Source organism: Ranitomeya imitator, chromosome 3 (assembly GCF_032444005.1).
Source record: "Ranitomeya imitator isolate aRanImi1 chromosome 3, aRanImi1.pri, whole genome shotgun sequence".
Lineage (NCBI taxonomy): Eukaryota > Metazoa > Chordata > Amphibia > Anura > Dendrobatidae > Ranitomeya > Ranitomeya imitator.
The window spans coordinates 735,982,490-736,008,759 of NC_091284.1; the positions used below are offsets into that span (position 1 = coordinate 735,982,490).

Here is a 26,270-nt window from a genome sequence, read left to right on the forward strand (position 1 = left end):
TCTGGAGCAGTGAAGAACTTGTTCTGTAAAGTGACTGATCTACATTTCGCACAATGCTTTCAAGTAAAAGTTTCCTGGTGTTAACCAAACACAGATTCGTCTATCAGAACCCAGATAATGTTTAGTGAAGGGAGGCTAATGCTATGGGGTTGTTTATCAGGGTTTGGACTAGGCCTCTCCCAGGGAAGGAAAATCTTTCATGCTTGAGCATGCCAATATGGACATTGCCTCTTCAGAGAGGAAGAGGACTTGAACTCTATAGCATCACCTGTTGGAACCTAGCCAAATCAGTTCTCATACTTTGTTCTGACAAGGGCTAATAGCCCGAAACACCATGTCTGCCAATTGTGAATCTTACTTGCTTTTTATCCTATGTCATATTGCAAGACTTGTTAGGCCATGTTCACACTTTGCGGCGTCCCTCTGCGGGTTCTCCCGCAGCGGATTTGATAAATCTGCAGGGCAAAACAACTGCGGTTCTCCCTGCAGATTTATCGCGGTTTGTTCCGCGGTTTCCGCTGCGGGTTTCTGCCTATACTATTGATGCTGCATATGCAGCAATATGCAGCATCAATAGTAATGTTAAAAATAATAAAAATTGGTTATACTCACCCTCTGACATCCCGATCTCCTCGGCGCTGCACCCAGCGGTCCGGTTCCAAAGATGCTGTGCGACCAGGACCCTTCGTGACGTCAGTCATGTGACCGCGACGTCACCGAAGGTCCTGATCGCACAGCTACTCTGACCGGACGGCCGCGTGCAGCGCTGAGACTTCAGAGGGTGAGTATAACATGATTTTTTATTTTTATTCTTTTTTTTTAACCCCAAATATGGTTCCCGGGGCCTGGAGGAGAGTCTCCTCTCCTCCACCCCGGGTAGGAACCGCACATTATCCGCTTACTTCCCGCAACGTGGGCACAGCTCCATGCGGGAAGTAAGCGGTTCAATGTATTCCTATGGGCGATTCTGCACAAAGAAGTGACATGCTGCGTGTTTTAAACCTCTGCGTGGTTTTTCCCGCAGCATGTGCACAGCGGTTTGCTGTTTCCATAGGGTTTACATGTAAATGGGAACGCTATGGAAACTGCTGCGGACCCGCAGCATCAAAATTGCGGCGGTTCCGCGGTAAAAACCGCAAAGTGTGAACCCAGCCTTAAAGGGTCGATAGTGACTTGTAGGATCGCTGCTTCCAACAGGTGGCGCTATAGAGTTCAAGTTCTCTTTTTTTCTGAAGAGGCAATTTGCATATTCCATGTCCCAGAGGATCAATGCATGGTGAATAAGCCTCCTTACCTTGGCATGCCAGAGCTGGTGTGTCACTCTCCACAAGGTGAAACAACACTCCTTAGGACTCAGCATGCCAAGACATTTTGGACAATTATAGCCTTCAACTGTGTGGGAACAGTTTTGGGAAGGTCTTTTTCTGTTCCAGCATGCCTGTGCACAAAGCAGGGTCCCTAAATATAAGGTTGGAGGAGTTTGGTGTGGAAGAATTTGATCGGCGACCCAGAACTCTGACATCGACCTCCTTGAACTCTGGAACGGAGATCACAGGCCAGGCCTTCTCCAATATCTGTTTCTGACCTCACAAATGAATGGGCAAAAATTCCTGCAAACTCTCTTCAAAATACTATACAGTGTGACGTTCGCACAGCTACAACCACAGTCCTCTCTTCTGTACTCAGCTCCAAGTGTTTCACCCTCCACTCTCCTCACCCTGAGCCTGGGAGTGTGGGCATCGAATTGGTGTGCAGCTGCTCTTGTCCCTGCACTAAATGCTACTTCTCCGGTTTGTGCAACCTCCTGCCTCAGTGAGACGAGCAAGCGTCGTTCACTGACTGTTAGCGATCACCCCTAACTTCACTATGTGCTAACAGATTTATTTGCGCTATTACTACTGAAGAATAGTGACCCCAAAAACATTCTCTGCGTTGGCATGCAAGTGACTGGTGGTGCATGACAGTGACATCATGCGCTACCGATGTTTGCATGCTGAAGTCAGCTACTGGCCTCTGAAGAGGGCGGCGGGAGAGTAGGGGGAAGGTGAGCAGAATCATTTATTTATTTTCTATGCATTTAAGAACAGAGTCAGAATTGAGGACATATATATATATGGTCTCCCGGTACTTACCTATACGCAACCTCCGATCCTCTCAAGACCTCCTTCTCTACTCCCCTCTCATCTCTTCTTCCCCCAACCGCATCCAAGACTTCTCCCGTGCTTCCCCCATGCTCTGGAACTCTACCCCAACACATCAGACTCTCGCCTACCATAGAAACCTTCAAAAAGAACCTGAAGACCCACCTCTTTCGACAAGCCTACAGCCTGCAGTGATCCTCAACCTACTGAACCGCCGCTTGACCAGCTCTACCCTCTCCTAGTGTATCCTCACCCATCCCCTGCAGACTGTGAGCCCTCGCGGGCAGGGTCCTCTCTCCTCCTGTACCAGTTGTGACTTGCATTGTTCAAGATTACTGTACTTGTTTTTATTATATATATATATATATATATATATATATATATATATATATATATATATATATATACAGGTCCTTCTCAAAAAATTAGCATATAGTGTTAAATTTCATTATTTACCATAATGTAATGATTACAATTAAACTTTCATATATTATAGATTCATTATCCACCAACTGAAATTTGTCAGGTCTTTTATTGTTTTAATACTGATGACTTTGGCATACAACTCCTGATAACCCAAAAAACCTGTCTCAATAAATTAGCATATTTCACCCATCCAATCAAATAAAAGTGTTTTTTAATAACAAACAAAAAAAACATCAAATAATAATGTTCAGTTATGCACTCAATACTTGGTCGGGAATCCTTTGGCAGAAATGACTGCTTCAATGCGGCGTGGCATGGAGGCAATCAGCCTGTGACACTGCTGAGATGTTATGGAGGCCCAGGATGCTTCAATAGCGGCCTTAAGCTCATCCAGAGTGTTGGGTCTTGCATCTCTCAACTTTCTCTTCACAATATCCCACAGATTCTCTATGGGGTTCAGGTCAGGAGAGTTGGCAGGCCAATTGAGCACAGTAATACCATGGTCAGTAAACCATTTACCAGTGGTTTTGGCACTGTGAGCAGGTGCCAGGTCGTGCTGAAAAATGAAATCTTCATCTCCATAAAGCATTTCAGCCGATGGAAGCATGAAGTGCTCCAAAATCTCCTGATAGCTAGCTGCATTGACCCTGCCCTTGATGAAACACAGTGGACCAACACCAGCAGCTGACATGGCACCCCACACCATCACTGACTGTGGGTACTTGACACTGGACTTCAGGCATTTTGGCATTTCCTTCTCCCCAGTCTTCCTCCAGACTCTGGCACCTTGATTTCCGAATGACATGCAAAATTTGCTTTCATCAGAAAAAAGTACTTGGGACCACTTAGCAACAGTCCAGTGCTGCTTCTCTGTAGCCCAGGTCAGGCGCCTCTGCCGCTGTTTATGGTTCAAAAGTGGCTTTACCTGGGGAATGCGGCACCTGTAGCCCATTTCCTGCACACGCCTGTGCACGGTGGCTCTGGATGTTTCCACACCAGACTCAGTCCACTGCTTCCTCAGGTTCCCCAAGGTCTGGAATCGGTCCTTCTCCACAATCTTCCTCAGGGTCCGGTCTCCTCTTCTCGTTGTACAGCATTTTCTGCCACATTGTTTCCTTCCAACAGACTTACCATTGAGGTGCCTTGATACAGCACTCTGGGAACAGCCTATTTGTTGAGAAATTTCTTTCTGGGTCTTACCCTCTTGCTTGAGGGTGTCAATGATGGCCTTCTTGACATCTGTCAGGTCGCTAGTCTTACCCATGATGGGGGTTTTGAGTAATGAACCAGGCAGGGAGTTTATAAAAGCCTCAGGTATCTTTTGCATGTGTTTAGAGTTAATTAGTTGATTCAGAAGATTAGGGTAATAGGTCGTTTAGAGAACCTTTTCTTGATATGCTAATTTATTGAGACAGGTTTTTTGGGTTATCAGGAGTTGTATGCCAAAATCATCAGTATTAAAACAATAAAAGACCTGACAAATTTCAGTTGGTGGATAATGAATCTATAATATATGAAAGTTTAATTGTAATCATTACATTATGGTAAATAATGAAATTTAACACTATATGCTAATTTTTTGAGAAGGACCTGTATATGTATATATATATATATATATATATATATATATATATATATGTATATATATATATATATATACCCTTCCTCACATGTAAAGTGCCATGGAATAATATATATACAGTGGGGCAAAAAAGTATTTAGTCAGTCAGCAATAGTGCAAGTTCCACCACTTAAAAAGATGAGAGGCGTCTGTAATTTATATCATAGGTAGACCTCAACTAAGGGAGACAAACTGAGAAAAAAAAATCCAGAAAATCACATTGTCTGTTTTTTTTAACAATTTATTTGCATATTATGGTGGAAAATAAGTATTTGGTCAGAAACAAAATTTCATCTCAATACTTTGTAATATATCCTTTGTTGGCAATGACAGAGGTCAAACGTTTTCTGTAAGTCTTCACAAGGTTGCCACACACTGTTGTTGGTATGTTGGCCCATTCCTCCATGCAGATCTCCTCTAGAGCAGTGATGTTTTTGGCTTTTCGCTTGGCAACACGGACTTTCAACTCCCTCCAAAGGTTTTCTATAGGGTTGAGATCTGGAGACTGGCTAGGCCACTCCAGGACCTTGAAATGCTTCTTACGAAGCCACTCCTTCGTTGCCCTGGCGGTGTGCTTTGGATCATTGTCATGTTGAAAGACCCAGCCACGTTTCATCTTCAATGCCCTTGCTGATGTTAGGAGGTTTGCACTCAAAATCTCACGATACATGGCCCCATTCATTCTTTCATGTACCCGGATCAGTCGTCCTGGCCCCTTTGCAGAGAAACAGCCCCAAAGCATGATGTTTCCACCACCATGCTTTACAGTAGGTATGGTGTTTGATGGATGCAATTCAGTATTCTTTTTCCTCCAAACACGACAAGTTGTGTTTCTACCAAACAGTTCCAGTTTGGTTTCATCAGACCATAGGACATTCTCCCAAAACTCCTCTGGATCATCCAAATGCTCTCTAGCAAACTTCAGACAGGCCCGGACATGTACTGGCTTAAGCAGTGGGACACGTCTGGCACTGCAGGATCTGAGTCCATGGTGGCGTAGTGTGTTACTTATGGTAGGCCTTGTTACATTGGTCCCAGCTCTCTGCAGTTCATTCACTAGGTCCCCCCGCGTGGTTCTGGGATTTTTGCTCACCGTTCTTGTGATCATTCTGACCCCACGGGGTGGGATTTTGCGTGGAGCCCCAGATCGAGGGAGATTATCAGTGGTCTTGTATGTCTTCCATTTTCTAATTATTGCTCCCACTGTTGATTTCTTCACTCCCAGCTGGTTGGCTATTGCAGATTCAGTCTTCCCAGCCTGGTGCAGGGCTACAATCTTGTTTCTGGTGTCCTTTGACAGCTCTTTGGTCTTCACCATAGTGGAGTTTGGAGTCAGACTGTTTGAGGGTGTGCACAGGTGTCTTTTTATACTGATAACAAGTTTAAACAGGTGCCATTACTACAAGTAATGAGTGGAGGAAAGAGGAGACTCTTAAAGAAGAAGTTACAGGTCTGTGAGAGCCAGAAATCTTGATTGTTTGTTTCTGACCAAATACTTATTTTCCACCATAATATGCAAATAAATTGTTAAAAAAACAGACAATGTGATTTTCTGGATTTTTTTTTCTCAGTTTGTCTCCCATAGTTGAGGTCTACCTATGATGTAAATTACAGACATCTCTCATCTTTTTAAGTGGTGGAATTTGCACTATTGCTGACTGACTAAATACTTTTTTGCCCCACTGTATATATATATATATATATATATATATATATCTCTGTATGGGGCCCAGGATGAGGGACATGTATACCAGGATGGGAGACACACACACACACACCACACTGTATATATGTTTTCACGAATATATATAACCTGATGGGGCCCAGGATGGGGAACCATACCAGGCTTGTCTGAGGATGGGGAACATATATACCAGGATGTGAGACATGTATGCTAAGATGGGCCCAGATTGAGGGACATTATACCAGGGTGGAGCCCAGGATGGGATACATCTAATATATAATTGCCTAGAATACTACTTCCTGCAATTTGTGCCAACTTCCGTGGCTTTGTCCGGAGCTAATCTCCGGAGATAAGTGACGTCAACAGTGTCCAGTGTCTGATTGGTTGCCGCCTGCTGCGAGCGACCAATCAGAAACGTGCCGTACTGTGACACACTCCGCCCGCCATTTTGGTGTGATTTTTGAATTTTTACCTCACAGCAAGTTTCTACTGCGTGGAGGCGGGCCCAGTGACGTTGCTCTTCAAGCTCCTGCCGAATTTCGTCAAAAAAATGATAATACCATTTACCAAAACTATATATATTTAGTTGTGAAGTGGTTCAGTGACATTTTCACACCAATTTTGAACTTTTGTTTGGTGTTTTCTCCATATACTGCCTATTATTTTTGTTCTTTCTTACTATTATTTATTAATTGTATTATTCTTACATTTGAATAAATAAACTATATATGGATTCTAGACTCCCGATTTCTTTAGAATCGGGCTGCCATCTAGTTATTACATAATGAGGGGAGGGAGGCCCATGTCCAAATTCTGCACCGGGGCCCATTGGACTCTACAGTCATGGCCAAAAGTTTTGAGAATGACACCAAAATTATATTTTCACATGATCTGCTGCCCTCTGGTTTTTATTAGTGTTTGTCTGATGTTTATATCACATACAGAAATATAATTGCAATCATATTATGAGTACCAATAGGTTATATTGACAGTTAGAATGAGTTAATGCAGCAAGTCAATATTTGCAGTGTTGACCCTTCTTCTTCAAGACCTCTGCAATTCTCCCTGGCATGCTCTCAATCAACTTCTGGACCAAATCCTGACTGATAGCAGTCCATTCTTGCATAATCAATGCTTGCATTTTGCCAGAATTTGTTGGTTTTTGTTTCTCCACCAGTCTCTTGATGATTGACCACAAGTTCTCAATGGGATTAAGATCTGGGGAGTTTCCAGGCCATGGACCCAAAATCTCTATGTTTTGTTCCATGAGCCATTTAGTTATCACCCTTGCTTTATGGCAAGGTGCTCCATCATGCTGGAAAAGGCATTGTTGGGCGCCAAACTGCTCTTGGACGGTTGGGAGAAGTTGCTCTTGGAGGACATTCTGGTACCATTCTTTATTCATGGCTGTGTTTTTAGGCAAGACTGTGAGTGAGCCGATTCCTTTGGCTGAGAAGCAACCCCACACATGAATGGTTTCAGGATGCTTTACAGTTGGCATGAGACAAGACTGGTGGTAGCGCTCACCTCTTCTTCTCCGAATAAGCTGTTTTCCAGATGTCCCAAACAATCGAAAAGGGGATTCATCAGAGAAAATGACTTTGCCCCAGTCCTCAGCAGTTCACTCCCTGTACCTTTTGCAGAATATCAGTCGGTCCCTGATGTTTTTTCTGGAGAGAAGTGGCTTCTTTGCTGCCCTCCTTGAAACCAGGCCTTGCTCAAACAGTCTCCGCCTCACAGTGCGTGCAGAAGCACTCACACCAGCCTGCTGCCATTCCTGAGCAAGCTTAGCACTGCTGGTAGTCCGATCCCGCAGCTGAAACAGTTTTAAGATACGGTCCTGGCGCTTGCTGGTCTTTCTTGGGCGCCCTGGAGCCTTTTTGACAACAATGGAAGCTCTCTCCTTGAAGTTCTTGATGATGTGATAGATTGTTGACTGAGGTGCAATCTTTGTAGCTGTGATACTCTTCCCTGTTAGGCCATTTTTGTGCAGTGCAATGATGGCTGCACGTGTTTCTTTAGAGATAACCATGGTTAACTGAAGAGAAACAATGATACCAAGCACCAGCCTCCTTTTAAAGTGTCCAGTGATGTCTTTCTTACTTAATCATGACTGATTGATCGCCAGCCCTGTCCTCATCAACACCCACACCTGTGTTAATGGATCAATCACTAAAACAATGTTAGCTGCTCCTTTTAAGGCAGGACTGCAATGATGTTGAAATGTGTTTTGGGGGTTAAAGTTCATTTTCTGGGCAAATATTGACTTTGCAAGTACAGTAATTGCTGTTAAGCTGATCACTCTGACATTCAGGAGTATATGCCAATTGCCATTAGAAAAAATGAAGCAGTAGACTTTGGAAAAATTAATATTTGTCTCATTCTCAAAATTTTTGTCCATGACTGTAGTTACACCACTGCCCATTAGAATGGAGCAGCAGTGCACCCAAAATATTCGCAGATCTTAGGGTATGTGCACACGTTCAGGTTTTTTTTTTAGCTGTTTTTTCGCGATAAAAACGCATTACAAACTGCAGACATATGCATCCTATCATTTCGAATGCATTCTGCAATTTTTGTGCACATGATGCATTTTTTTCCGTAAAAAAAACGCATTGTGGTAAAAAAAAGCCGCATGTTCATTAATTTTGCGGATTTTTCGTGTTTTTCCCGGTATTCTATGCATTGGGGAAAAAAACGAAGAAAAAAAAATGCACAAAAAACGCGCAAAAAAACTAGAAAATCCTGACGTGTGCACATACCCTTAACCTGAAAAACAGCATCCTAAATCCAGAATGCCCAAGTTCATGCCTGATTGTTGGCAGACCTGATGATTCTGGTCACAAACAAGGATGTTTGCTCACTATTATGCAAATGGGGACTATTGACTTTGGCTTGGCGCTTGCTGCTTTCCCTGTTTCTGCCAGACTCTGACTTTGAATAGCCCTTTATTTAGTTAATGTTTCAACAAATACTTGATCAGACTTTATTCTACCCTTGTGGAGGTTTATTCTCAGTCAGGACGGACATTTGTTGAATACACGTTTTAATTTGCAATATTATGTTTGATTGTTGGTTACATGGCAATGAGGAGTTATAAAGCCTGAAATATAAGAGGATTATAATGGTGTAAAGAATTGAATAATCGCTTGTATAGCACAAAGACAAAAGGTTATATTGTGCATGCATACATGGGAATACATATAGTAATCCAAAAATGTACACTAAACCAGAAGGGACAGCATTTCTAAGTGTTTATTACCACACCAACTCGGCAATAAAATAAGTCCCTGAAAGTAAACACAAATGTTAAAAAGTATATAGTATACTAATTTAAAAATCTACATATATAAAAAGGCTAAATACATACTACTAATAGAGTTATTAAACTCCACATAGTAAAGAAGCGTTTTAAATTTAAACAAATAACTTTATTAACATGTAAAAACCACATACACTTAAAAAATGCCTCACAATCAAAATTAGTGAAAACCAGACAGGTCAGCTCACGAATCGGCAGAACACATACATCTTATGGTATCGTACATATGTCATATGTTACCTCAAAATTGGTAGGGCCACGCAATGTAAATAGTTTTAAAATACCGGTACAGATTACATATATAGGGCACTGTCTGCGACTATCAAAAAAATGTCAAAGCACACTGTATACTCCTGTCCCCTTACCACAAATGGAGAGATAAAATTACTCCCCCCATTTCAAGGGCAATTGCCCAGTGTTAAATATGGCATGGATAGACCTTATATCCGTATTGAAACGCTAATCCAATCACCAGGGATAGCCCATATAACCTGCATGTATCGCCAGTATCAGTATAAGGAAAGTACAAAGCTGCCAAGAAAATCCCCAGACAAACCCCTATTGCATCTCCCGTACAGCCCACACATGAACACAATCAAGAGATCAGAATCTGATCTCATACATATTACCTCTCGGTGTTTGCCGTAATCCTAGCCTCGTGGCACGCTGAACTTCCGTCAACCCCCAATATATAAAAAGGCGCCTCACAGATGGTAGATGTTTGGAGAGTCTAAATAGTGACCTAGTAATAGTGTACAGATTGCATCCCAACATTATAACATTAAAACCGGCATAAATTGGAATTGCTCAGTATGTAAAGTAAAAAATTATGGTATTGCCTGTGAGAGTGTATTTAATTGCAGCCATCTGGGTGTGACCGGAACCTCTGCGTACCACCGGCCCACACACTGGAAGTCCGTATTACATGTGACACTGCTCGGACGTAATGCATGCAACTGCACCCATGTAGTTCTTTCCCATTGTTTGGCCCTGGCTTTTAAACCAGTGATGTCTCTCAACCCCGAAACGTTCCCAGAAGGAGGGAAACGCACATTGCGATGGATGCACATGATGCTGGTCTATAGTGGTAGTAATGAAGGGGTGTTATAGACGCTTATCCATTACTAACACCTGGGGTTGATGTCAGCACCCATAAAACTGACATCAACCCCAAACCTATTAGCCCACTTGCAACCACACCAGGGCAAGGGAAGAGTCGGGCAAAACTCCAGAATTGGCTATTTGTCAAAAATGAAAGGGACCCCACACTGTTTTTACATTATTTATTTAAGTAATTAAAAAAATATGGCTGAGGACTCCTCTATTTTTGATAACTAGCCAATATATAGCTGACAGCTGGGGGTTGCAGCCTGTAGCTGTCAGTTTTACCTGCGTTTGTTATCGAAAATAGAGGGGAACCCACGCCATTTTTTTTAATTTATTGCACCGGTGCGGACAGATGACTACTCTCCTCAATGTACACCTGCTCTCACTGCTATCAGTGAGAGCAAGTGTAGGATGACGGGAGTAGTACTCTCATCATCCAACGCCTGTGTGCGGCAGCAACCTTTTTACTGCCGGTCAGAGTTGCTGGCTCGCACACTGTCATCTGAGTCTCAGAAGAAAGCAATCTTCCTGTTGGAGGAGAGCAAATTTGCAGAAGTTTTTTTTTCCCACAGAGCATTGCCTTCTCTAGAAGACTCTAGATGCCAGCTGGCGGTCTTCTCAAATAGAACCATTACCCCCTTGATCAATGTCCTATTGGCAGAATATCCTTTTTACCTCTGCTAAATTTGTAAATGTTTGTAATCGTGTTGGCCATCTGCCAGATTTTTACCATCTTGTGCCGGCTGAAGATTACATTGCATGCATTGGACTAAGTCAAGATCAACCCATTCTGTTCTCACTGACCTGCTAAGAACGGCATTATTCTTGTTAGTAAGTGTACACTGACCATATGAGAACGTGCACTGTTAATATGCTTGTTTTCACTCTACTATCTTTTTGTCCACATGTAGAAGCATATAACGAGAAAAGCCATAGTACAAGTTAGCATCACATCATACATTAGTCATATAAAGGTGCTGTAGGACTCAGGCATTCACTGTGGCTCTATGTACAGTGGATGTAAAACGTCCACACACCTGTTTAAATGCTTGGGTTTTGTCATGTAAAACAATGATAACCACAAGAATCATTTCAGAACTTTGTACAGATTATGGGTGACCTTATAGGTGTACAATCAAAACCTACAAGAAGCAAAATTAACATAAACCCTGCTATAATTAAAAAGCAAGATTGTATTTAAATAGCACAGGGTTATTAGTAATACTGTTTTTGATCAAAAATAGCATAACAGCCATCCCACCGTCGACAAGGTGACCCTGATCGGGACAGTCCTACACTGCCTAATATTAAAAAGCTTACCATGTGTCAGATTTGACCTCAGTGTGTGAATATGTGCAGACAAAGGACCGGGTCCCTACCTGTGGACACCAGCTTTTAAATGTAATTTCCAGCTCAAGGGAGGGAGACCACATGTCGACTTGCACAGAATGCAAAAATACAAAGAGAAAAAACACAAAACTTGAGCTTGGTTTAAGTTGGTAAAAATAAATAAGTTGGCAAAATAAACATAAACCTTGCTGTAACTAAATAAGTAAAAAGCAATCGAATTGATAAACATACTGAAGTCCTTTTGGGTGGAAAAAGAAAAATAAAGAACTAAAATAATAGGGAATGATGAATATGTAAGATTGTCACTTGCAATACATAAGTACCGTACTTGCCAGAAATTCATGCAGCTCCTTTAATGTTGTTATGGGCTTCTTGGCAGCCACTGTGACCAATTTTCTTTTGATATTTTCATCAATTTTTGAGGGACCCCAAGTTCTAAGTAATGTTGTGACAAATTTAAGCAACTGGTATATCTAATGCCTTGTAAAACCTTTTCTTTTTAAATCCTTTTTTTAGCCTGACTGATAACTTTCAACAATGAGATTCCTTTAGCGTGTTGTAAGCTGTTTACGCACCATGGCTTTTTTTCTTTTTTTTTGGAAAGCAAGAACATGTCAGGAAAATCGTTCTAGAGCAACTAATATTTATAGGAGGTTAAAGGGAACCTGTCACGAGCAAAAAACATTAACCTGCAGATGTGGACTAACTCTGCAGGTTAATAGCGTTACTAACCTGGCCGGCGCCTGTGCTTTCCGGGGGCGCTTACACAGTGCAGAGAAGCACAGCGACGGGGGACAGACACCGGAATGTAAGTATGTAGTGTTTGGTTTTTTTTTACATTTACACTGGTAACCAGGGTAAACATCGGGTTACTAAGCGCGGCCCTGCGCTTAGTAACCCAATGTTTACCCTGGTTACCAGTTGGTCGCTGGAGAGCTGTCTATGTGACAGCTCTCCAGCGACCACACAGCGACGCTGCAGCGATCGGCATCGTTGTCTAGATCGCTGCAGCGTCGCTAAATGTGACAGTACCTTAAGTACAGGTGCCACGCAGGCTATGAACGCTGTTAACCTACAGATTAATCCCATATCTGCAGTTAAACCCCTTCACCCCTGAGCCTGTTTTTGCCTTCATGACCAGGCCAAATTTTACCATTCTGACCAGTGTCACCTTTTGTGGTAATAGCTCTGGAACGCTTCAATGGATCCCACTGATTCTGAGATTGTTTTTTTTTTTCTTTTAGATATATTGTACTTCATTATAGTGGTGAGATTTGTTCAATATGACTTGCATTTATTTGTGAAAAAAATGGAAATTTGATGGAAATTTAGAAAATTTAGCAACTTTTAATTTTTTAAACACTTAAATCAGTGTTATGTCACACAAAATATTTAATAAATAACATTTCCCACAGGTCTACTTTACATCAGCACAATTTTTGTGACATAATTTTTTGGGGTTAGGAAGGTAGAAGGGTTAAAAGTTGACCAGAAATTTCTCAGTTTTACACAAAATTTACAAAACCATGTTTTTAGGGACAACATCACATATGAAGTGACTTTGATGGGCCTATATGACAGACACCCAAATGTGACACCATTCTAAAAACAGCACCCCTCAAGGTGCTCAAGTTTATTAACTCTTCAGTTGCTTCACGCAATATGGAAAGAAAAAAATGAACATTTAACTTTTTAAAATTTTTTACTTTAGACCCTATTTTTTTATTTTCACAATCGTAACAGGAGAAAATTGACTCCACAATTTGTTGTGAAATTTCTCCTGTGCACGTCGATACCCAATATGTGGGAGAAAACTACTGTTTGGATGCACAGCAGGGCTCTGAAGGGAAGGAGCATCGTTTGACTTTTTGAATGCACAATTTGCTGGAATCATTAGCGGACACCATGTCTCGTTTGGAGAGCCCCTGATGTGCTTAAACAGTGGAAACACCCCACAAGTGAACCCATTTTGTAAATTAGACCCCTCAAGTAACTTGTCTAGATGTGTGGTGAGCACCTTGAACCTCCAGGTGTTCACAGAAGTTTTAGAGCTGTGAAGATAAAAAAAAAAAAAAAAATCACATTTTTTTTCTACAGAAATGTTCTTGTAGCCCCAAATTTTCCATTTTCACAAGGAGAGATTGCACCATAGAATTTGTCTTGCAATTTCTTCTGAAGACCCCGATATCCCATATGTGGTGGAAAACTACTTTTGAGGCGCAGTCTAGTCGAAACGAAGGCGCCTCATAATAGAGTTCAGGTTTTGATGGAATGGTCTGAGCGTGCCATGTCACATTGGCATAGCCCATGAGGTGCCAGAACAGCAGAACCCCTGATAAGTAACCCCATTTAACAAACTACACCTCTCAGTGAATTCATCTAGGGGTGGAGTGATCATATTGACACCACAGGTGGGTCCCATAATTTTCTACCATTGGGCACTGAAGAAAAAATAATTACATTTTTACCACCAAAATTGTGTAAGCTCCAAATTTTATATTTTCATACTGGGAAATGGGTAAAAAATGGCACCAAATTGTCCTACAATTTCTCCCGAATGTAGAAATACTCCTTATGTGGCTGAATAGTACTTCTTAGCCATACAGCAAGACTCTGGAGGGATGGAGGGCAATTTGCCTCCTAGAGTGCATAGTTTGCTAGAAGAGTTTGCAGACTCCATATACAGAGCCCCTAAGTGCTAGAAGAGCAGAATTCCCCCTCAAGTGATCCTATTTAGTAAATTGTATACCTTTGGGGAATTTATCTACAGGTGTACACGATATTGACTCCATGGGTGTTTTCCAGAAACAAGCAGCAATGGATGTTGCTAAGTGAAACTTGCAAATGCCGTTGTAGTGTCCAGTACATTGTAGTGCCCAGTACGTGGTGGTGCCCAGCTCATGCTTCTGGAGACACATGCTCGTAAATTAGGAGGGCTCTCATCGCTACAGAAATGCAAAATATGTGGATGCTAAATGTGGTTTACTCACAATTGGGCTAAGAAAGAAGGGGGCATTTGGATTTGGGAGTGCAGAATTAGTGTTTTTTTAGGGGGGGAGGCAAGGAGCCATTTCAGTTTTCTAGAGCTTTTGTACTACTGGTAACGTGGAAGCCCCCTATATTTCAGCTGAACACCCTGCGGCGATCACCTGCTCACAGCTCCTGTGCGTGGGCTGTCGCCATGATGTATGCATACCTAATCTGTAGGGTAGTACTTGCCAACTATGACGTGTGTGTGGGTGTTTTGTATATATACTTCAAATGTCAGGAAGGGTGTTGCCAATTACGCAACCACGTTATTTTACTTTTTTTATTTTTATTTTCCCTTTCAAAATAATTTCAGTTTGTTTCTCAATGGATTTGTACAGATTATGGGTGACATTAACAGTGGAAAAAGCACTGAAATGATTCTTATTGGTTTGATTTTTTTTACATGACAGAATTTGTATTTTAATAGGGTGCGTAGATTTTTCTATCTAGAGTACATTGCACAGATCCTGGAGGGACTGCAGCATTCAGTGCCTCTATGTACAGGTGCATTCAAGAGTTCCTGACTTCATTCTATGTGAGATAAAAGGAAGGTTAGGAAGTTTTGTAAATGCGCAATAAGTGTGAACGATGTAATTATTGTTTCATTTGTACTTTTATTTAATGCAATTTCATTAGCAGAAATCCCTGCTACAATAGTCTTTAGTTTTTTACATTACCATCTGCTCTAATCAGGCTTATTACAATAATGAAAGAACATTCTGCTCTGCTGAGCAATGTATTGGTTAGGACGGTGAACAGCTGTATGCATATCCGGTCAGAAATTAATTAAGTGGTGTTCTAATAGGCTGAATTCAATAAACGAAGGCTGAGAGAACCACTGCCAAGCTGTTGATATACTGTAGTTGTTTTTTTTTTTTCTTTTAAATTCTTTCACAATCTTCTGTTATTGTTATGTTTCGCCGTTGACAGATGTGTTTGTACTGTTTTCACCCATTTTTGTACTTTCCTATACTGCAGATCGGCAGGCATCCAACCATAACTAGAACACCATTTTTGAGCTACATTCAGACCTGACGTATTGAACATTGGTATCCTGTCCTAGCAATATGTCCATGCTAAGACTACCCTAGAGGAGATTCAAACTTAATATCATAATGTCACTCCTTGTAACCACATTGATTTTGCCACTATGGTTGGATCTCGTGGAGTATGATTTGTAACTTAAATTACTACTTCCATGCCCGATATCAGAAATCCAGTTCAGCAGTTTTTCCACTTGGCAGAAGTCCAGTTTTGATGGCCCTGCCTGGGTTTTCGGTCTGCCAGCTTTTTTGTCACACTCTTAGGGGCAAGTTCCACGGCACCAATCACCATCACAAATGCCCCTGAGGAGTTCAATGTGCGTTGCTCCTCTTGAGAGCCACTTATGTAATCTAAGACCACCACTTCTCAAGGAAGCTATTCTGTGTCAACTGGTATCGGATGCATAACTACCGTAATAATTATTTTACTCTCTTGTCAGAACATTGTTGCAGTTGGCGCCGGCTTCTGTGATGGACTTGGTTTTGGAGATAACACAAAAGCCGCTGTTATCCGCCTGGGGTTAATGGAGATGATTGCCTTTTCCAAACTCTTTTGTGTTGGACCGGTTACATCTGCCACTTTCCTGGAGAGCTGCGGGGTGGCCGATCTCATAACCACATGTTATGGAGGCAGGAATAGGAAAGTTGGTGAAGCATTTGCCCGCACTGGCAAGGTAAGAACATACTGAATTCCTTCATGTTAAAGCGGTGATGATACCATCAATGAATTCTAACACAAAGATGCCTCCAAATATCTAGTTGAGTTAAAAAGTATTTTACGCTCATACTAAAATGTATTAGATAAATACAACCAGGAAAAGGCAATCAAAATGTTCAAATGCATTTTAGTCATGGCCCTTGAATTTGTTATAGAAAATGAAGTATGTCTGCAAGAAAATTATTATTATGCACATGTTTATTTCCTTTGTGTGTATTAGCACAGCACCAAAAAAACATAGAGAAAAGGGCAAATTGGGCATAATTTCACACAAATCCCCCAAACTGAGCTGGACAAAGCTGATGGCACCCTAACTTTATATTTTGTTGCACACTCTTCGGAATAAATACCTGCAACCAATCGCTTTCTATAACCATCAGCGAGCTTCTCACCTCTCATCGGGAATCTTGGACTACTCTTCTTCTGCAACCTGCTCCAGGTCTCTTATATTTGAGGGGTACCTTCTTCCAACAGCAATTTTAAGATCTCCCCACAAGTGTTCAATGGGATTTGGATCTGGACCAAGTGCTGGCCACTTCAGAACTCTCCAGCGCTTTGTTTCCATTCATTTCTGTGTGCTTCTTAAAGTATGTTTGTGGTCATTGTTCTGCTGGAAGACATATGACCTAGGACACAAACCCAGTTTTCTGACATTGGGCACTACATTGCAAGCCACAATCCTTTGGTAATCTTCAGATTTCAGCATGTCTTTCATTCAATTAAGGCACCCAGTGCTGGAGGCAGCAAAACAACCCCAAAACATCTTTGAACCTCCACCATATTTGACAGTAGATATTGTGTTCTTTTCTTTGTAGGCCTCATTAAGTTTTCGGTAAACAGTACCACTTAAGGCTACGTTCACATTTGCGTTCTGCCAGGCTGCGTCGGGCGCAGCCGCGGCGACGCGCCATGCGCCCCTATATTTAACATGGGGACGCATGGACATGCATTTGCATACGTTTTGCGATGCATGCGTCTTTTTTGCTGCAAGCCTTAGGGCGCAGAGGACGCAGCAAGATGCATTTTTTTGTGTCCAAAAAACGGCAAAAAAAGGATGCATGCATCGCAAAACTATGCGTTTTGCATGCGTTGCGTCACCGACGCAGCAGCGCACAACGCAAATGTGAACGTAGCCTTACAGATGTGATTTTAAAAAAAGCTTTATCTTGGTCTCATCCATCCACAAGACGAGATTATGTCTGTGTCAGCAGTGGGGCCCTCCTGGATCTCCTGCCATAGTGTTTCATTACATTCAAATGTTGATAGATAGTTCACACTGATGCACCCTGAGCCTACAGGACAGCTTGAATTTCTTTAGAACTTTCTTATCCATCATCTCGACAATCCTGTGTTGCAACCTTTCATCAATTTTTCTCTGAAGTCCATGGAGATTAGCTACAGTGCCATGGGTTGTAAACTTCTTGATTATGTTGTGTACTATGGACAACTGAACATAAAGATATCTGGAGATGGACTTCTAACCTTGATTGTTATATTTGTTTTCTACGACTTTGGTTCTCAAGTCCTCAGACAGTTCTCTTCTCCTCTTTCTGTTCTCTATGTGACACACACAATGCAAATAGTGAGTCAACTTCTCCCATTTTTATCTGGTTTCAAGTGTGACTTTCATATTGCTCTCAGATGAGTTTCAAAGAACATCACATGCTTGAAACAAAGTTGTTTACCCACAATTTTGGAAAGGTGCCAACAATTTTGTCCAGCCCAATTTTGTGTGAAATTATGTCCAATCTGCCTTTTGTCTCTGTGTTGTTCTTTTTTTGTGTTGTTCCAATGCATGCAAAGGAAATAACATGTGTATAACATCTGCATATTTGGATAAATTAAAGAGTCTTCTACTACTTTTATATTGATGACTTATCCTTAGGATTGGGTGACTGCAATTCCACACTGCTTTTAAAGGGAACCTGTTAACAGGTCAAAAGTGGGCAGTTTTTGTGCTTTTTATTTCCACTTCTCCCCTGAGTATTCCAGTATTCCATTTTTATTTTTTTTAAATACTGACATACAGTTCCAGAGATTTAAACCTTTTTTATTTAGAGCTAATTTTTGTTATCTTTTAACGAGGTGTAGCTCACAGTATTCTCTGGGGGAGGGGGGGCATGTTTTAGGCTGTACTGCATAATAAACCTGTGAGCAACATACCCTTATACAGACTGAAAATAGTGTGTAACTAGTTTGTGTCTTGGCAATTGAGGAATTTGGAGTCTTGCTTTTACTGTACAATTAGGGATAGTATTGGGATTTGGTAGGAGTATTAGCTGTCAGGCTGGGGGTTGGATTTTGCAGCTGAAGAATTTGGAGCCGCATTTAGGGGTGGGACAATCTTTTTTTCATTTTGGGTATCTAAGGCAGTAGTTTCAGAATGTGCTCCGCCATTCTTGTTACCTGAAGACCCAGGGACTGAAGGTTGTACAAAGGAACACTGGATCCCACTCCATCATTGGTAATGGTAGTACTCATATTGTTGCCAATCATACATAAAAATGGGACATGTGAACATGTTTAGCCCACAGCTTACATGTAACTTCCTGGACCTCGTTAACTAAACATTGCGGGAACAAGCGGGTATCCTGTGGCATGTCTATCATGGGAGCAATGCGGCTGGCAGTATGTTAGCACCGCTATGGGGCATTTTGACGTGTCTTGAGCTTTAAAAAGAACGTCTCATCCTTGCCATTTCTTTTCTTTTTTTTTCTTTTCAATTTCTTAGAAATTAATCTACTTTTAATATAACTGTTTATGATCATCTGCTATTTGTTACCCAAAGGAAGAAAATACCTAAGCGTTTTGTTTTTCTCTGCCAGTCTATAGAGCAACTGGAGATAGAAATGCTGAACGGACAAAAACTGCAGGGACCACAGACCTCAGCTGAGCTCAACCACATCCTCAAGAGCAAGAACATGGTAGAGAAGTAAGTACATGGTGGACAGGAGGATATCGTAGCCCCGTAGATTGACGCTGTGCATTGGTTTGCGGCATATGTCTACTAAGAACACCACTTAATCGTTACTGGACAGACAGACTTTACATATTCTCTGATGGTTAGGAAAACTTGTAGGAAACCTGTCACGTGAAAAAATGCTATTATCCTGCTGATATGGGGTTAATCTGCTTTCTGAACTTGCCTGCTGTTAAAGTCCCAGTGCTGGGAGGAAATTGACTTTATTCCTCTGGCAACGTTTGGGTTTCAGTCATAGAGGTGGCACCGGTGCGGATTCAGTCACCGCTTTGGAGAGCGGCAGCTGTAACCGTGCCCAAAGCACTGACTGACAGCTCGCTAATCAGTCAGTGCCGGGGTCACAATTACAGATACCATTCTTTATACACAGAGCGGTGACTGAAGCTGACCAGCGACATCCTATTATAGGACAGCGCTGATATAAGCGAGCTCTTTAGTCCCATTCTTTCATACATATTAGTAAAGGCATGGTGGCTCAGTGGTTAGCACTGTTGCTTTGCAGCGCTGGGGTGCCGGGTTTAAATGTCACCAAGGACAACATCTGCAAGGATTAGTATGTTCTCCCCGTGTTTCCGTGGGTTTCCTCCGGGTTCTCTGGTTTCCCCCACACTTCAAAGACATGTTGAGAGGGAATTAGATTGTGAGCCCCAGTGGGGATAGTGATGATGTCTGTAAAAGTGCTGCAGAATACAATGGTGCTATATAAGAAAAATAAATAAAGGTACATTTCATGCCGAGGGACTGGATTTTGTACAATTGGACTGAATGAAACCCTGATTTCAATGATTAAGACTTGTGTCCCGGCACTTTTGCCTATATTATGCCGGTCATCCACTGTGGATGCGTATACGTTGATACTGATCAGTGCGCAGTTCTGCATCTTAACTCCTATTTTCCTGAGCATTTAGATCATTTTAACTACGGACACGTTGCCGGCCGGGTCTGTTACATGTCTACCCCCCTTGATGTTCATCTATTGATTAACACTATATAATCATGTCTGTTCTGGTAATTTGACATCTTCTGCACATATCTACCCGCTTACATCCACTTATAACTTGCGGGTTGTAATTACAATAATTCTTACATATGTGCCGTCTGAACAGTTTTATTGCCGCACATTACCAGCCAATGAAAAGTCAATCAGCCGCTGTCGCTCACACGTTATCACATCTATAGCGGGCACAGCATGCTCGGCTTTCCTCTTGGGGGCACAGAGATCTCTAATGACTGGTTCTAAATTTGGTCACCGCAGGGATGAGGATTTATATCTTCTATACTCTATTGTTTGATCAGTAGTGGGGGTTAATTTGATGCTGTGACTGTATTAATGTGGCGGTCTCTAAATTTGCATTAGCCGAGCACTTTCCACTGTTCCAGTCATTGAACATCTCCTGCTCCGTGCGCTCCTGTTAGCAAAACTTTAATATAATGAGATCTCGTCGTGTACCCAGCTCAAAGCCAAAAGAAACATTCCTCATTGTGTGGCATTTTGTGACATAGGAGTCCTTATTCAGGAGCTTCCAAGGTAAAGGGTGGAGAATTGAACAAGTTTCACATTGTTAAATGGCTTTCATTTTTGTTATATTAGTGCAATTTTTCTTTCTACGATTTTTGCAAAGTGCCCTCAGCTCTTAATAAAATTTGACTAAATTGTTAATACCTATAATATCATTTTGCTCATTTTGCCTTTCTACCAAGCAAATTCTTCTCTTTTCTCTGCTCTGTGTAGAAACAGGAAGTCTCATTTCCCTGCATTTATCATTCCTCTCTTCAGCTCTTGACACAGCTTCTCTTGTCTTCCCCTGCAAGTGACTTTGCAGTAACTCATGACTCATGCAAGGACTGATCTCCCGTTTTTACATAATAGTTTAGAAGGATTCAGCTAGTCCGTTTTTAATCACTTGATGTCATAGACCTAATGTAAAAGATAATTAGCGGGGTAGAAAGGCAAAATGAGCAATTGTAAGTATACAGTGCTATATAATATGATGGCTGCAATATATTAAGAGTATAAAAACTTTGACGTGAACGCTTCTTTAAAGTGGATATGCCACCAGATTTCACATTACGACATGCATACACTATTAAAGGCATCACATGATTAAAAAGAGACCAGTTGAATAATTTTAAGCTCAATGTAGAAACGGGAAACATTTTCCCTGCATGAGTCATCACCCTATTCAATTCCTGATCCAGCTGCTCTGCTCATCTCCAGTGCCAGGGACTTTGCAGTGATGTAGAATTGTAATTGTGATGATGACTCATGCAGTTTCTACTTGGAGCTTAGAAGGATTCAGCAAGTCTATTTTTAATCACATGATGTCATAGATCTAGTGGAAATGAGAATAATTAGCTGGGTAGAAGGTCCAAATGAGCAATTGTAAGTACGCAGTGCTATATAATATGATTATTGCAATATATTAAAAGGATAAAAATGTTGATGAGCGGAGGAGGAGGAGGGCTTCTTTAATTCTTAAATGGGTAAATTTACAAAGTGCTTCTAAAAACAAACTTTGCAATTTATCTCTTAAATTAAAAATCCTTATTCTTGAGAATGGAGAGGATTTCTGTTAATTATTTTACTGCTCGTTGCTAAAGTTACCGGCCACCTCTGCAGTCTGAGTTTGCCAGTCTCCTAAACAAGGAGCGTGCACTTGCCGACTATTTGCTATACAGCTTTCCGCGCAGCTCTGGATCCGGCCAGCTTTAGTCCTGCTGAGCTCCACTGATGGTGCACAAACCAAGCTGCCTCCGCTCGCAGCATTGGAGAGTGCACAATTCAGAGCGGTGGCACCACCATGTCGCTGGTCCGAACTGTCAGCCATCACGATCATTGCAGGGAACAACTCACTGAACTGATGGTTGGATTCTCTTCTATAGCCATTGGCTGATAGGATTCTGGGCTACATACGGGAAATTCAACCCAAGGACATTTTGTTTATTTTCCATGATTCGAGATGGGCATTTGAGCTAAACATGGTGGAGCGGCAGTGTCCAGTGTACATCATTCCTGCTATGTGTCGCTGTGAAAGCTCGGGAATTTCATTTGAATCTGTACAGCTTATACTCTGATCTTTTGAAAGAATTTATTTGACAAGTGATTATTTTTTTGATGACCCACAGCTACTTCCTATTTACCAAGCCATATTACCTTCAGATACTAGGAATACCTCTCTCTCGTTGGTAAATTTAATGATGGTCACGTAGGAAGGAGAAATGACTTATACTGTACATAACTCATAGTCCTTGTTATTAGTATATTCCATAACGAAATAATTTTAAAATGTAACATTTAAAATATGGTAAAAAAGACAATAAAAATGTATCCAATACTACAAAACCTAGTGCATGTGAATATTGAGGATAAACAAAACTTTTGAGCTTGTGCTATTAATAAGGTTAAAACACCGCGTATTGGGGTTGTCAACCTAACAGAGAATTATGAAACCCAGTCCGGTTAATGTTTAAGCACTTTTCTCATATACTTCAATTTTAAAAAATCCCTACTCTTCCCTCTCTATTCTACCTTCTTATCTGTGTATTTTTTTCCTGCAGATGGCGCTCCATTTGAGTTTCCTAGCATGCACTGGGGATTCTCAAATGAGATGTCCTCCGGTGGCTGGTGCTGCGGTCACTGCTGTCCCCCCACCCTTAAACAAATCGTCATCAGGGACGACCCTTTCTGGAGCTGGGCTATTCTCTGCTATACTGAGCATGTGCTGGTTAGCAATACCCACACATGCTCAGTACACTGTCCCTGATGGCCGCTGTTACTTTCACTGCATACTGACAGTGCGCTCCCTCGTCGACGGTAAAGAGAAGTGACAAGCCGGCAGGAGAGCGCTCTCTTTCCGGCTCAGAACAGACAGTGTGCTCTCTTGCGACCTTAATTGTAACTTTCTTTCTTTGTAGTGTTGAGGAATTGATGGTTTGTAAAATCGCTAATGTACAGTCTAATAAGGCTTGCCTCTCTCTAGATTATTGACAGGATTAAATCACTGCATTATTTCAATATAATAAGTAACCTAGCTAGTCAAGTTGTGATTTGTAATTATTATGAGCCAATGATAATTTTTAACTGCCTTGCTCTGGTGACCAGTCTGGTTCTCTGCGGCAGCCATTCTTCACTTTTGTGCCCGGCATTCTGGGCACCTCTTTAGTATACTAGACCCCACGTCATGACTTTACAAGGCCTAGTATTCACCAGAAAGCTCCCGGAATCCAGTGCACAGACTTCAAAACTGGCTGCCATGAAGGAAACGAGTTGCTCCTCTTTGCTTTTTCTAAGGGCGCAGATGGCTGTATAAATAGGACCGCAAGGCACGGACTGGCCGGCGGCTCTCCAGACCCAAGCGTGACAGCTTCATGTATTTGTAGGCAGCTGTTGAGAGAGCCGCTGACCAGTCCGTGCATTGTCGTCAGATCTCCGTCAGATTTATACGGCCATTACTTGGAACTGTCAGAAAAATGTTTTAGGTGCTGAAGACTAAAGGGTAATGTTTCTCCTTGCGGAGAGTGACATACCAGTTCTGGTAAGGAGAAATGTTACCCCTTCAAACTGAGTCCAGAGCCTCTCACCTAGCCAAATCATTTCTCATACTTTGCACTGACGAGGGGCAATATCTGTAAATTGAGATTCTGATTTGACTTTTATCCTAAGTCACATTTCAAGACTCGATTGTGACTTGTAGGATCACTGCTTCCAACAAGTGGCGCTACAGAGTCCTCTTCAGTTTTGGGGTTTCTGAACAAAGTAATGACTTTTATATTGCAAAAAAATAAATTATTTTAGCTATTAAAAAAAAAAAGGTTTCCAAAAGTATAGCATCACTGTAATTAAATACATAAATACCGTAATACACATTTTAAACATGCATTTCTGTTGAATTTCTCATTATCTTGCGTAGCCAAGCATGAAAAACAAGAACTTATTAACCAGACCTCTGAAATAATTCTCTTTTGCCTTGCAGGTTTCCGCTCTTCACAGCTGTATATCAGATCTGTTATGAAGGAAAACCGGTGACAGAATTCATAACCTGCCTCCAGAACCATCCCGAGCACATCTAAAGTAACCTGAGATCTCCGCACTACAACCCCACCCCATCATGGGCCCTTCCGCAACAAGCACAAATCCACGTGCCCTACATATATATGTATGTCTACACTGTACACAGACAGATCATTAACTGACTACTCGATTGTATTAGCCCCATTACCTGCAATTTTAGAGATTAACTATATTGGCGTTCATACCCAGAAGCATTCATTAATGCAGATATCGCCAGGTTGGACTCTTTCGCCCCTAGACATGTTTGCTCTGAGAATTTTAAAGTATGTTCCCAAAGGGAATTTTTTTAAATAGGAAAAAGAATATTACTTTATAATCTACATGGAGAAAACTTGAAATAGTTATCTGGTCATAGGCAAACAGCAGAGGAAATTGTGTTCTGTAGGCAAGCTCAGCAAAAAGGTTATTTTCATGATCTTTTAGATGTGGCCAGTGTCATGCATCAGCCAAACTATTACCTGCCTCTAATTGTCCGATCTAAAGGGAAACAAGGTTTAGTCCTTCAGCTTGTAATTCCCTAAATGGAATCTGTCAGCAAGCTTTTATATGTAATCTTTGAGCAACATAATGTGGGGGCTGAGAGCCTGATTCTAGGGATGTGTGTTTTGTGTTTCAATAAAAATAAGTGTTTTATGAGCAGAAGATTATCAGGACCGAACTAGGTTTCATGTGCCTCTTAGTCAACTGCTTTGTGTAACCCCGCCCTCCCACTGATGTAACAGCTTTATGTGTACACTGTACATTAACAGAAAGCTACCAATCAGTGATGAGGGTGGGGTTACACAGGGATCAGGATCTGAGCACTGCTTGATCAACAGCTGAAAAAACAGGGATGGTATGAAAATGATAGCAAATAGACCAGCAAGTGACACATCGCTGGAATCGGGGTCTCAGCCCCCATATCATGCTGCTGTCACATTTCACAGCAAAACCCTGGTGACAGATTCTCTTTAACAAGTTCTCATTTTCTAGCAGGAGATATTACAGAATTTGAATATTTTACCAACTATTCATGTTTTAAATGCTTTTTCTTTCCCAGGATGTAATCTGTGCATAAACATTGTATTTTGATTGAAATAAAAACTGATAAACATCACTAATGGCCTCCTGTGGACTTTTCTTGATATTCTGCTGTCTATTAACATTCCAAGAAATGGGTAACTATAGAAGTCTTTTAACTACTTAATGACCAGAGGTATTTTTGTTTTTGCATTTTCGTTTTTTGCTCCCCTTCTTCCCAGAGCCATAACTTTTTTTATTATTTTTTGGTTAAAAGGGCCATGTGAGGGCTTGTTTTTTTGTATTTTTGACCAACACTGTACTAGAAAATAGGGAAAAAAAATTGAGTCCAGTGAAACTGCAAAAAAGTACAATCCCACAGTTGTTTTTTTTTTTTTTTTCACCATGTTCACTAAATGCTAAAACTGACCTGCGATTATGATTCGCCAGGTCATTACCAGTTCAGACACCAAACATGTCTAGGTTGTTTTTTATTTGAAGGGAAACTGTCACCCCCCCTCCCCCAGGCTTTTTTAACTAAAAGAGCCACCTTGTGCAGCACTAATGCTGCATTCTGTCAAGGTGGCTCTTTTAGTTCGGGTCCCTGCAAACGCTGAAATAATCGCTTTTATAATTTGTCCTTGATACCTCGAATGAGACCAGGGGGCATGTCTCTTCCCACGGACAGAAACGCCTCCCAGCCGTCACTCAATACTCTGCGCACCGGGCTCTGCCTTCATTAATGTCCCACTGGGGCTCCCGGATTTACCACCTTGTC

At 41.5% G+C, this 26,270-nt stretch overlaps 1 protein-coding gene across 1 annotated transcript in view; it reads left to right on the plus strand.

Moving 5' to 3' along the window:
- GPD1 (glycerol-3-phosphate dehydrogenase 1) overlaps nucleotides 1–25,589 on the plus strand; it is a 58,239-nt gene extending 32,650 nt beyond the window's left edge. The window contains exons 6-8 of the mRNA XM_069758830.1: nucleotides 16,165–16,398; nucleotides 19,268–19,374; nucleotides 24,396–25,589. Coding sequence (XP_069614931.1) covers nucleotides 16,165–16,398; nucleotides 19,268–19,374; nucleotides 24,396–24,492 — 438 coding nt within the window. The 3' untranslated portion in view covers nucleotides 24,493–25,589. The remainder of the gene's footprint in view (nucleotides 1–16,164; nucleotides 16,399–19,267; nucleotides 19,375–24,395) is intronic.
- The last annotated feature ends 681 nt before the right edge of the window (nucleotides 25,590–26,270 follow it).